Source organism: Oncorhynchus keta, chromosome 10 (assembly GCF_023373465.1).
Source record: "Oncorhynchus keta strain PuntledgeMale-10-30-2019 chromosome 10, Oket_V2, whole genome shotgun sequence".
Lineage (NCBI taxonomy): Eukaryota > Metazoa > Chordata > Actinopteri > Salmoniformes > Salmonidae > Oncorhynchus > Oncorhynchus keta.
In genome coordinates, this window is record NC_068430.1 from 69,537,566 (window position 1) to 69,551,853 (window position 14,288).

Genomic DNA, 14,288 nt, shown 5'->3' on the forward strand with positions numbered 1-14,288 from the left:
ACATGCATGAAACCAAGGCTTTTACGGTTACAGAAGTCAACAAATGATAGCATCCTGGGGAATGCATGTAGCTGTAACGTTCGTTGTTAAGGGTAGACCAAGGCGCAGCGTGATTTGAGTTCACCATATTTTATTGAAATGTGAACCAGCAAAAAAACAATAAACAATACATCCAACAAAATGCTTCATCGTGCAAAAATACATGCAACCAAACAAAGACAAGATCCCACAACTGAAGGTGGGAAAAAGGGCTGCCTAAGTATGATCCCCAATCAGAGACAACTATAGACAGCTGCCTCTGATTGCGAACCATACTCGGCCAACAACAAAAAATAAAACATAGATATACCAAAACTAGAGTACCCACCCTAGTCACACCCTGACCTAACCAAAATATAGAGAATAAACAGGGATCTCTAAGGTCAGGGCGTGACAGTAGCAAGGTACTGCAGGGCCTGGATTAACCTCCACATCACCAGAAACAGAGGAGGAGTAGGATAAGGGTACAGCTAAAGGCTAAAATAACTGGTCATCAGATTTCCGGGCAAGGTAGAATAGATTCAAGGCATAATGTACAGACAAAGGTATGGTAGGATGTGAATACAGTGGGGGTAAACCTGTGCATAGAGTGACGATGAAAGAAATATTGTCTCTATAAATATAATTTAACTAGGTGATGTCACCGCATGTGTGCTAGGCGGAACTAAAGTGTTAAATAAGGCGTATTGAGCTGGGCTAGAGGCTCTACAGTGAAATAAGGCAATAATTACTAACCAAAACAGCCATGGACAAGGCATATTGACGTAAGCGAGAGGCATGCGTAGCAGAGTGATCATAGGAGTCCAGTGAGTGACTTCAGGCAGCTAGCGGGCCGGGGCTAGCAAGCTAACAGAAGGGCCTTGGAGGGACGTCGCTACGGGAAAAGTATTTTGTGGCCCCCTCGTGCTATTACGTTAGCAGACGGATCAGCAGGGCTCCGTGTGGTAAACCAGGACAATTGGCAAAATAGGTATAGTGGCCAAATAATTTGCCCGGTGGGCCTCTTCAGCTAACAGTCTATTGTGCTCTGGACAGCTAGCGGGCCGCGGCTAGCATGCTAGCGGATGGGCATTCAGGGGACGACGCGACGGCAGAGCCAGTTCACGTCGATGGAACAGTCGGCCGAATCACGTCGATGGAACAGTCGTGATGGGTCGGCGGTGGTTCAGGCCAGTTGGCAAATAGGTATTGTGGCTGATGGACCTCTTTGGCTAGCCGGGAGATGGGCCTAGCAAGGCTAGCTCCAGGTTAATTGGTTCTTACTTCGGGACAGTGACGTTAGCCAGGAGTAGCACTGACTTCCGTCATCATGAAGTGCTTTGAGAGACTAGTCAAGGACCATATCACCTCCACCCTACCTGACACCCTAGACCCACTCCAATTTGCTTACCGCCCAAATAGGTCCACAGACGATGCAATCTCAACCACACTGCACACTGCCCTAACCCATCTGGACAAGAGGAATACCTATGTGAGAATGCTGTTCATCGACTACAGCTCGGCATTTAACACCATAATGCCCTCCAAGCTCGTCATCAAGCTCGAGACCCTGGTCTCCAGGACACCTACACCACCCGATGTCACAGGAAGGCCATAAAGATCATCAAGGACAACAACCACCCGAGCCACTGCCTGTTCACCCCGCTATCATCCAGAAGGCGAGGTCAGTACAGGTGCATCAAAGCTGGGAGCGAGAGACTGAAAAACAGCTTCTATCTCAAGGCCATCAGACTGTTAAACAGCCATCACTAACATTGAGTGGCTGCTGCCAACACACTGACTCAGCTCCAGCCACTTTAATAATGGGAATTGATGGGAAATGATGTAGAATATATCACTAGCCACTTTAAACAATGCTACCTAATATAATGTTTACATACCCTACATTATTCATCTCATATGTATATGTATATACTGTACTCTATATAATCTACTGCATCTTTATGTAATACATGTATCACTAGCCACTTTAACTATGCCACTTTGTTTACATACTCATCTCATATGTATATACTGCACTCAATACCATCTACTGTATCTTGCCTATGCCGCTCTGTACCATCACTCACTCATATATCCTTATGTACATATTCTTATCCCCTTACACTTGTGTCTATAAGGTAGTAGTTTTGGAATTGTTAGCTAGATTACTTGTTGGTTATTACTGCATTGTCGGAACTAGAAGCACAAGCATTTCGCTACACTCGCATTAACATCTGCTAACCATGTGTATGTGACAAATAACATTTGATTTGATTTGATTTGAGTGGCCACTCGAATAGCAGCTAGCTAGCTGCGATGATCCAGGTGAACAAAAAAAGAAAGTTCAGAGCATGCTAGGAATCCGGAGATATGGAGAAAAATAAGTCCGATTTGCTCTGGTTTGAGTCACGCTGTGCAGACTGGCGAGAGTTGACTGATGACCGTTAGCAGTGGCTAACTAGCTGACTACTAGCTAGTGTGTGTGTGTGTGTGTGTGTGTGTGTGTGTGTGTGTGTGTGTGTGTGTGTGTGTGTGTGTGTGTGTGTGTGTGTGTGTGTGTGTGTGTGTGTGTGTGTGTGTGTGTGTGTGTGTGTGTGTGTGTGTGTGTGTGTGTGTGTGTGTGTGTGCCAACCTCTCATTCAGCAATTTACCACCAAACTTGTTAAGTGATGCTTTAGCTGTATAATCAACTAACAGTATATCACATTCCCTCATTAAAACAAATTTGCATCATCATTTCCCACTTATGGCCTCACATCTCAATAGAGACAGTGGTAGTAGCTATTCATAATCTGGGGACTGAGGAAACGTCAAGACACACACCCAGACATACCAGGATATCTGGCAATTTCCTCATCTCTTTATTTACGCCTGCAAGAATGAGTCCCAAGTGACACCATATCTCCTATATAGTGCACTACTTTTGACCAGAGCTATATGGGCACTACACAGGGAATTGGGTGCCATGTGGGACCCAGCCATACGCAGCCAATAACCAGATACATAAGGAAAGCAGTAACAACCCCTCTGTGTTTAAGTAAACTGTCTGGAGGTAGAAATAGGCTGTTGTTCAATGGAGCAGACAGGTGCTGGCCTACATACTGTATCAAAGAGCTTAAGAAGCAATTAACACCTTGCCTAAGGGCATTGCTCACACAAGGCCTTCATAAGATTCACATTGACAACGCCTGTCTAGCGTTGAAATGTTTTCATGACTAGGCCCTGGAGCGTTTCCTGACTTGATTAAACTGTGGGCCCTATTTATTATAGGCTATCACAAACGCACAGAGTATTTCCTGGTTGGGTCACGCGGTCAGGGATAAACTTAAGGCCCTTTTCATGTATACTGGGCTGAGAGTTTTACCTCAGGCCCTAAGTATAGGCTATCACAAGGGCCCAAAGTATCTCCTGATTGGGATACCCGGTCAGGGATAACTCCAGGCCCTTTTCATTCATAACAATCATACATTGTGTAAAAACATTGTGTAAAAACAAACCGAGCTAGCTCATTTTTTGATGCCCCTCCCACTCAGCAAAACTCCTCTAAAGAGAAAGAAGGCAAATGAATAATGCATTGATATCTATGAACACTCACTCTCTCTGTTTTACTGAGCACAGTTATATTATTAGATTTCAAACCAAGCCCGTCTTTACTTTTCTTAAAGCGTTATTACAAATTAAAATGTGTGAATGCGTAGAGGGGGTGACTATCATTAGAGGCTACTTTCATGAGGATAGTCAAGCTCAAAGATGAAGAGAGAGAGAGCGAGAGAGCGAGAGAGCGAGAGAGAGTGAGAGCGAGAGCGAGAGAGAGGAATAGTCTTCCTTTAGCAAATACAATGGAGAGACAGGAGTTTAAAGTCACGTACTGCTTGCTTCCCCAGACTGACTCCGTTAGCAAATCTCCCATCATCAAGCCACATATATTTCCCTCCACTAAATGAAAGATGCTTACACAATATGTTTGGTAATGGCCGATGTTTAATCAGGTTATTATCATTAAAATCAAAATGGGAATAAAAAGGGAAGGAGAAGGGGATAGTGAAGTTAATGTGGCGTGGCCCCGTTTTACAACCACTCGCAGTCTTTTTCATAGATAAACCGCTAGATTATTCTAATTAGACAGTGTGTTAATTGAGTATGGGTCCTGGGGTATAATACAGTATGTCATCATTAGTCTGCATCAACGGCAACCCTTCAAAACTGTGACACCATTCACCCGACTGAGTGAGAAAGAGAGGGAGAGAGTGACAGAAAGAGGAAGGGGTGAGGGAAAGAGTATTTGCGTGTGTGGTAGAGACAGAGAGCGAGTGAGTGTGAGGGAGAGAGAGAGCGGTAGGTGATCTCCCCCCTCAACATCCTCTCTGACATCATTACTTAGTCATTGCGTTCTGCCTAATGTGCTAATGTTCAGGAAATGCCAAGAGAGATCAACGTTACAAGGTATCCCACTTTGCCTAAAAAACGGTGGTAAAGGTCAAGACTCTATGCCCAGGGGGAGCATGCTGCATATACCACCTACTTCGATCTACCTACTACACTGCACCACGCAGTCCAACCACTACCATGCAAAACTGGTCTGAGATCAGCTGTTAGAGAACTAGAGACAGTCAGACTACGCCAGTCCAACCACTACCATCCAAACTGTACTGGGATCAGCTGCTAGAGATCCAGAGACAATGTCACGGTCGGCCCCTGAGATACCTTTATTCTGAGATACCTCCCGTGGAAAAAGAGGTTTAATAATAGAATGAAGATGAAACCAAATCACATTTGACACAATTTTATATTAATGTTATTAACACCTACACACAGACTCTCTCTAACACACACACTCACAAACTCACACACACACACACACAGACATGCGGCTCGGTGCTCTGTCGACACCCTTGTACAGCAGAAAGGGATCAATGGCCTAGCGTATGACTACACTCAAGTCAAACAGTCTTAACGTATCCTTCCACCAAGGCCTGCTCTAGTACCGCTGCCGTGGTGATGGTACAGGAAACACAATGAGACCATTAGCTTGGTGATTGACTGCTTTCAGAACCTTTCATCCAATGGGTGAGCCATGCAGGAGACATGAGTCTCAAGGCTTTTAGTGACTTCTGTGGTTTTAGATGTTGCTCTGTTACAACAGCATGTGCTATGTAATGACATTGTAATTGACCCTGAATGGGTTGTAATGCAGGCATACTGGGTAAATGTGTGGCTATCAAACGCTGATAAGCCAACTGTAGTTACGTTAAACTACCTTCATCGGTAGGTCTTGGAGAGCAGTTTTCACAAGGGGTTTAATGACCTGGCCCGACCAGGGTAAGTTCACCAAGGTAAAACGAGGACCCTAGTTATAATTCCATCACCTTTCACATGTTTCTCTCAATCCAGTCCATTAACTAAATAATAAATGACAAGCATGTAGTCAGTCTTGATAAAGCAACTAAACAAGGTGCTAAACACGAACACACAGCTCGACGCGAGCCTGAAAAGGTCGGGCCAAGTTAGCTCAAGTCAAGATGTATCCTCCGTCTAGTCGTGGTGGCGCATGGCTTCTTGCCACCAAGCTTCACTATTTCCACTGCGGAGAGGAAACAAGGGCTGGGAAAACACATTTGTAAACACAAAGTAGACGAAGAGGAGAGGGGATGGAGTTATGAAAAGAGGAAGAGTCCCTTTGGAAGAGGGCATTATTTATGACACCCCATCATATCCTCCTCTCTTCCCTTCTTCCTCCAGAGCAGTTAGTTCCTCCATAGCGGTAGGTAGAAAAATGGTGGCACTTTTACAAGCCATTCGCATCACTAAACGGAAGGGAAGCCATCCAAGGGGTGTTCCAGGTCCCTGCATGGATGCCAGAGCTGTGTTCAGCTATGCCAACCAACTACGCCACCCTCTCCTCACTGTTGGTGGGTGCAGTAAGGGGGTTGGCGAACAACGATATTCTTCAAGATGAGCGGATGTTGTTGAATAATGAAGTTAATTTCAGTTCAATTAAATTCAGTTTAGTAAAATTAATTTCAGTTGAGTTCTGTTAATTTCAGTTTTGTTCATTTTATTTCAGTTCAATTCATTTCAGTTTAGTTCCGTTTATTTCGAGGGGAAGAATCCATGTGTACCAGCATATTCCTTTGTTCAGGTTGAAGAGTCAGGTGCTTGAGTCTACTAAATGTACTGCAAATATTGAAGAAATTAAATGTCTCAAATTATGGTCTGTACAATATGCCTACAGTATGGTTACTAATTGTTTATGAAAGACTTCCACTTGTACAGTACATTACTGTAGCCTTACAAAATGCGTCTCTTATACAATTTAGTGTGTGTGTGTGTGTGTGTGTGTGTGTGTGTGTGTGTGTGTGTGTGTGTGTGTGTGTGTGTGTGTGTGTGTGTGTGTGTGTGTGTGTGTGTGTGTGTGTGTGTGTGTGTGTGTGTGTTTTGCCTATTAGCTCTCTGAAAAAGATGTAGGCATCTCAAAAGATCAGCTCACTACGTTGATAACCTGCCAGATTTATAATGAACTCTTCTTCCATTAAAGACCACTCTGCATCTTATGCAAATGCATATTTATATTTCCCCCACTGGATGTATGAAGAACAAAGAGAAAACCATGTATTGCATCATGAAGAAAAAACATCAAGATGAAAAAATGGCCATAGATCCTGCCAAGGCTGGCAGATTTTCCTGCACTATTGACGTATATGTAGATATTTACTACCAGCGAAGTGCATTACTGGAAGCATCGAAATCAAAAGCGAGTGGATGGATGAAATACATTATCATGGTTGAAAATCACTTACGAAAGTGGCTTTTATGATAGTAATGATCAGCATGAAGCACAATAATGGCGGCCATTTTGTATCCACATTGGCAAGAAGAAGGAACCCTGGCATTATATTCATAAACACCACTGAGACTGAGAAACTCGACACTCTGCCCATAGGGAGTCTAGGCTAGGCTAATATCCACCCAGGGCTCAGGCACACAGACAGACAGACAGACAGACAGACAGACAGACAGACAGACAGACAGACAGACAGACAGACAGACAGACAGACAGACAGACAGACAGACAGACAGACAGGAATAGAGAAGAGACCACATTAGCCTTCTCTACACGCCTCAGAGGGTACAACCTGCCTTGGGGAACGTAACACCACTTCTACCCATGTCATCCTAGAGTAGTGGCACAGGGCACAACGCGGCTCAGACAGCACAAGCATAGCATTCTGGGTAGAAGTAAAAAAATTAATTTAAAAAAATTTAAAAATAAAGAAGGAAATGGAGTGTGGTGGCACAACGACATGTGAGTGAATGCATGGGTGAGGCCAGAGTAGACTCGTTCAGCCACCCACCCCCGCCACACACACACACCAACCCCAACTGCTGTGGTTAAATTAGAGTTAGAGCACTTCAGGCTCCATCAGGCCGTCCTTGAGGGCTTAATTCATCACCCATACAATCAGGAGCTAAAGCCCAATGAAGATAAAGTAGTCCAGTACTAGTGTCTGAGAGCTGGAGAACACATGCTTGAGTAGGCAGTCAATCCCCCTCATGTGGCAAGAAGAGAATATTTCAAAATGGATACCTGTTTCCGTCTTGAAGATAATTCTTACAGATTTACAGCTAGGGGGAAACGGAGGCATGGAGTTGGGCTGGCTGAGGTAGACAATACACCCAGAAAACCTGTCTCACACACACAGAGCCAAGCACATACACACACACACACACACACACACTCACACACACACATACACAAACGTCCCCAAACCGCCGCAGCCATCACTGCGAGTTAAAAAACAAGTTCATGCAGCGTGTCATAATAACTTCAGACAGAGGACTGAAACTGAGGGATTCAGTTTTTTTTCTCATCCAAATGAAATCAAGCAAAAAACAGGCAGCCACAACAACAAAAGAAACATATAAGAATGATTAAAAGAGCCCAGTGGCTTTCTCTGCTCTGAGTCTGCATGGTTGTGGAAATTGCTTTTATTCATTTCACCATATTATTCTGTTTCAAATGAAGGCCTCTAAGCCCTTTTAGGGGGGGATGAAATCATGTCAGTATTCCAGCCGTTTCAAAATAAAATTGGGATGGAAGGATCTGGCTGCTACAGGAAGATGATTCATCTGTGTCATAACAGCCATTCATGTATTAGTAGCCTGAGGTATTTGACAGAACAAGGACATGTCTTATCATTATCATGACCTACACGTTCCATTGTGACCTCAGTTAAAGTACAAGCTGTCTTCACTCACAGAGGATGAGACAGGTTGTAGTGCATCACCAATGAATACCCTTTTGTAGACGGACAGACTTTGGTGGCAGAGCAACATTTATAGACCAAAATCAGACATGACCTACCAGTTCTCCTCTGTGCGGTTGTAAAGCTGCTATTACAGGCTCATAGCCTGCCAATCAATGAAATTGTATTATTGACCATCAACATAGGTATTGATCACATAGGCCAAGGCATATTAAGAACAGTGTTCTAAGTGCTGTGAATGTTTGCTAGGAATATTGAGGCTTCACAAGGGTTCTTCCCAGGATGATTTCATTGCCCCTGATTCCATGAGACACCATTGTCTCAGACTCTGTATCCCTACAATAATACACAATTGCAGATGCTGCTTTTAAGAGGCATAATGATAGTCTCTCGTACATTGTACGCCACCCTTTGGAGTGTCTGTGTAAGTGCAGGTAACAAGTGCACCGATTACTAATTTGGGGAGCGAGGCATTATTCTGAATATAATTTACTCTGCCATGATGATAGTTGGCAGATTAATTTATTTTTAAAAATCCATATGAATGGTAAATATGCATATAAAGTCCACATAATTCATAGGTATAGAATATAGTTATTGAACTAGGCCTATTAAATCTATGGCTATTGTAAAGGAATTGTGAACATAGAAGCAACAGGAACAAGCCAGCAATTCAGAGGACCACATAGGCTTGCTTTCATTCGATGCGAAATTTCGTTATTACAATTAAAGAATTCAAACAATTTATATCCCCGTAAAAAATATTTACAAATCTGCCCAATCAATTAGCCTATATTGCATGAAAAATCCAAAGCGACGTATACAAGACCTGCAACAAAACATATTGCAAAATAAAGGACACGTTAACGATTATAATTTATTTCAGTCGTATTCATGACATATAAATAAACTAAAACTAGTGGAATTCACCTGTCAGAGTAACCTATATGCGCAAGTATAGTGAGTGTTTTCAAACCGCTATGTGAAGCAATGCTGCTATGGGTATGGCACGGGCACGGAGTCTGCTGCAATCAAGCATATCTCCGTGTGCAATAGCCAATACCAGTCCAACCGGGCCCCGAATGCTTCTGGAGGTGCTGAAACCTATGTGGGATATTAGTGCCCTGCTGTGCGCAACTGAACCAATGCACCTGTTACAGTGGCCAAACAACTCGCTAAAGCAAGCGAATAGTTCTGTGCACAGCACAGTTTGGATATAATAGGCATTTACAGTCATTGACGAAACGTAGTGCTTCATCATATAACATTGTTTATTTTGTGAAAAACAAATACACATGACAAATGGTGAATAATCATCACTTACGCTGCTGTTTTGCCCCGACCAGTAAACCACTGCGTGGTTATGCGCTGAGTCCCCGGTCAAGGCGAAAGTAGTGCTGCTTAGTTTGGGTTCATCTCCTCTGGAAGTCCCTCGACCCTCGTCCCTGTTCCACTTGAATTCGGATCGGCCCAGTCTGTGTCCGTCCAGTAACGGACCAGGACTCCTTCTCTCATCCGATGTATTAAGGCTCTCCCTAAACTCGGGGGGTTCGGGACCGCTTCGCTTCGCTCTCCGTAACGCAACATCCTCAGCACCATCCTTGACCTTAGCCAAATCATCCACCCCAATATTATATTCACCAACGTACCTTTCTTCGTTTTCACTAGACCCGGTTAAATCTTCCAGAGCGACTTTTGGGGTAACTCCATCGTCAGTGAATCTCGGCTCATCCACGAGAACACCTGCCTGTTGGGTGTCGCTTGGTACTCCAGTATTTTGGTCAGTAACTCCGAGTAGCTGGTACTCCAGTCGGACCTGTTCCAAAGCTTTGGCCGCATGCCTCGTACCTTCAGCCGCGTGCGTACCGGTATCCAGCTGTAATTCCTTCAGGTGTAGCTGGACCGGCGACTGGCACAATGCGCAAGTTATCTCCGCCTTGGCATTTAGCTGGGTATGAGCGGAGATCAGAAACCAGGTACACAGAGTTAAGTGCAAACCTGGGCAGAAGCCAAGCCAAGTATCCATTGCTGGCATAGTTAGAGATTTGGGTCCAACGCACGGAACGGCAAAACCTAATCCAACCGAGGACCAACTCCCCCCGAAGTCGATGAGAATTTCGTGGTATATGGAAAAGCGCCCTTCGGCTAAACTGTTCACGTTCAAGGAGCTGGTCGCGGGAGCCACCACATAGGAGAGGAGCTGTATCGAAGCCGAGCTGCCGAATGTGCGCCCGGATGAGAGGAATACTGTGAGAGAACGCGAACGCAAGAGAGAGAGACGAGAGCGAGAGCTGCGAACGGGAGAGAGTGAGAGAGAGAGATGCGCGGTGGCTTTCACACTGGCTGTGAAAGCCCACTAATAATCGAATATGATATGACCGATAAAGACCTATTCAACTTAGCTTTCAGCAGAGAGATAACCTTTGACGATGTTCATATCAAAGTCAAATCAATGGTGTCATTGTATAACGATGCTTGATGTGATTTTGGACCAGGATTTCCAACACATTATATTCTTCACAGTGCTTCAGAACTCGTTATTTTTATTAACCCGAATCAAAGTAATCGGTTTTTAATGTACTCCTGTCCAAAGGAAACTGTATTTCCTGAAATGCATCTAAATCACTTGTAGCGGGTGCTCTGACACCTTAGACTCTTGCCAATTAGACGTTCCATTATGCCATGACATAAAGGTTAATATGCACACAGAGGGAATTATTAGCGCAATAAAGCAATGGTATTTTAAAGATCGGCAGCCGAAGAAAAATAATGTTTGTGCAATCAGAACATTAAATAAATTGTGCAGTTATTAACGTGTTATTTGAGAAAAGGTGTTAAAGTAACCGTCCAGTGTTTCCAGATTTCCATGAAATTTCACCTATTACAATTACAATTACAATATGACTGAAATAGTACTCCTTCGATTTATTTGAATGGCCTATGTTTCTTTGTTGGAATGGTGTTGGCATACAACAAAAGCAGAACTGTGTGGCGTATACTGGTCATGAATATAATTCATGTGAATAGACCACTGATTGGCCAGCTCGTCCGCTGATCCAGACATCATACTCTGTCAAGAAAAATAAAGCATATATTTTAAACTGTCTGTCTGAGATAGCAGTTTGAGGTGTGGCTTGTTATAGGTCTATGTTGTAGACCTGTGCGCAATGTTTGCATCGCTGCATGCCCAATAATGAAACAACCTTATCATCAGTTTCATTTATGTCTCATTTGTCTCATGACAGCCAACATGAAACAGACGCGACTAGATCTGAACGAGCCGCTCGGCAGCTGAGTCGAGTCTGATGGCATATAGCTGGCGGCTGAGTCGAGTCTGACGGCAGAGTGCTGTACTGGGCTGGGGCATTCAAATGGAGCTCTAGTGTGCGTGCAGAGAAGGCCCAGGGTTTAATCAATAGGATGAATTGGGCGGATTTGGCAGGGAGTTACGCTATTCCCAGTGGGAAAACACAACCAGCGCCAAGAGGAGAGAGTCTGGTGGAGAGGGAGGGATAAAGGGAGCGGGAGGAGGAAGATAGGGAGGGATGGATGGATGTTTGAGATTTGAAAAAAGACACCAGGTGTTTATCAACCCAAGTCTTAAGAAGCAGCCAAAAGGTGAAAAATTATAACACATTGAACATTTCAAAATTGAATGCAGCCTACCAATTTATTTTAGAGACAAGCCCACATCACAGAAAACCCTAAGACACAGAAATATGCAAATGTCCTTCATATCTATAATAAATTAGCAGTGGATGGGAGAATAAGACAGTATCCACAGGTTCTATGACCTCCAATGACCTCCAAACTTGAATATATTGTGGTATTGTTGTGGTCAAGATGGCTAAAACCACTGCCCCTCCAAAGGGCTCCAAGCCCTATAGAAAATAACCAAAGTTGTGCCTCAGATGACACCCTATTAGCATAGGGTTCTTGTCAAACGTTCACTCTTAGAAGTATTGATGACTCAAGGAACCCTGGAGTTCCTCAAGGAACCGTTACTACTCAATGGTTCATATTTGCACCTTCAGTTAGTTCAGGGCTTCTTCTGGGAACATTTAATGGTTCAATGTAGCAATGGGTTCCTGGAGGAACCCTAGAGTGGAGGTGTGGCTTAGTAGGGGCATGGCTTTAAGATAAACTCTATACTGTATATACAAAGTATGTGGACACCCCTTTAAATGAGTGGATTTGGCTCATTTAGCCACACCCATTGCTGATACAGTAGGTGTATGAAATCGAGCACAAAGCAATACAATCTCCATAAACAAACATCGGCTGTAGAATGGCCTTACTGACGAGCTCAGTGATTTTCAACGTGCCACCGTCATAGGATGCCACCTTTTCAACAAGTCGCATCATCAAATTTCTGCACTGCTAGAGCTGCTCCAGTCAACTGTAAGTGCAGTTATTGTGAATTTGAAACGTCTAGGAACAACACATTGCTCAGCTTCATGAAATGGGTTTCCATGGCCGAGCAACCGCAAGCACACAAGCCTACAATTCAGGAGAACGCTACAGTGCCTTGCAAAAGTTTTCAAGCCCCCTTGGCATTTTTCCTATTTTCTTGCATTTACAACCTGTAATTTATTTTTATTTGGATTTCCTGTAATGGACATACACAAAATAGTCCAAAATGGTGAAGTGAAATGAAAAACAAAAACGTGTTTCAAAAAATTCAAAGAAAGAAACAACAGAAAAGTGGTATGTCTTCACCCCCTTTGCTATGAAGCCCCTAAATAAGATCTGTTACAACAAGTTACCTTCAGAAGTCACATCATTAATAAAATAAAGTCCACCTGTGTGCAATCTAAGTGTCACATGATCTGTCACATGATCTCAGTATATATACACGTGCTCTGAAAGGCCCCAGAGTCTGCAACACCACTAAGCAAGGGGCACCACCAAGGAAGCAACACCATGAAGACCAAGTGTCACACCCTGGCCTTAGTATTCTGCGTTTTCTTTATTATGTTGGTTAGGCCAGGGTGTGACATGGGTGATTTATGTGTCTTGTTTTGTCTAGGGGTATTGTAGTCTATGGGGTTCTGTTCAGTTGAGTGTTCTAGGTAAGTCTATGGTTGCCTGGAGTGGTTCTCAATCAGAGGCAGGTGTTTATCGTTGTCTCTGATTGGGAACCATATTTAGGCAGCCATATTCTTTAGGTATCTGGTGGGTGGTTGTTTACTGTCTCTGTGTTCTCTGGTACCAGTTAGGACTGTTTCGGTTTTGCCACGGTTTCTTAGTTTGTATTTGTATAGTGTTTACATTTTTGTCTTTATTAAAGATGCTTAACCTGTTGATCCTACCCCTTACTTTTTCGAACATTCTGTTAAAAATCGCGCAACATTTCAGCGCCCTGCTACTCATGCCAGGAATATAGTATATGCATATGAATAGTATGTGTGGATAGAAAACACTCAGACGTTTATAAAACGGGTTAAATCACGGCTATGACTATAACTGAACGTGCGTTTCATCGAAAAGCGCAGGAAAATCTGATCACTGAAAACTGGAAAATATATCAATGCGCCACTTGAATGTATTGTTGAATAGAAACCACATTACCTGGAGCCGAGGTTGCAATTACCTACAGCTTCCACACGATGTCAACAGTCTTGTCATTTGCCTAGGATTTGTTTCTTGGTCAAACGAACAAGAGACAGCCCATTTCTTCCGGTCTCCGACCGGATATTTTGGTTGAGATTTATCCGGACATTATTTCAAGACGTATAGCTATAGAATATACATCGCCTCGTGATCAATTTGATCGATTATTAACGTTTACTAATACCTAAAGTTGCATTACAAAAGTATTTCGAAGTGTTTTGTGAAAGTTTATCGTCAACTTTTTTAATAAAAAAAAATGACATTGCGTTATAAAACACAGTTTTTTTCCTTGATCACACAGTCTTCATAGATCGATATCTAGGCTATATATGGACCGGTTTAATAAAAAAAAAGACCCAATAGTGATGTTTATGGGACATCTAGGAGTGC

General features: G+C 43.3%; 1 protein-coding gene across 1 annotated transcript in view; it reads right to left on the minus strand.

Annotated features, from left to right (window-relative positions):
• LOC118389324 (VPS10 domain-containing receptor SorCS3-like) overlaps positions 1-10,520 on the minus strand; it is a 221,716-nt gene extending 211,196 nt beyond the window's left edge. Inside the window, exon 1 of the mRNA XM_052527778.1 lies at positions 9,610-10,520. Coding sequence (XP_052383738.1) covers positions 9,610-10,320 — 711 coding nt within the window. The 5' untranslated portion in view covers positions 10,321-10,520. The remainder of the gene's footprint in view (positions 1-9,609) is intronic.
• Positions 10,521-14,288: the final 3,768 nt, after the last annotated feature.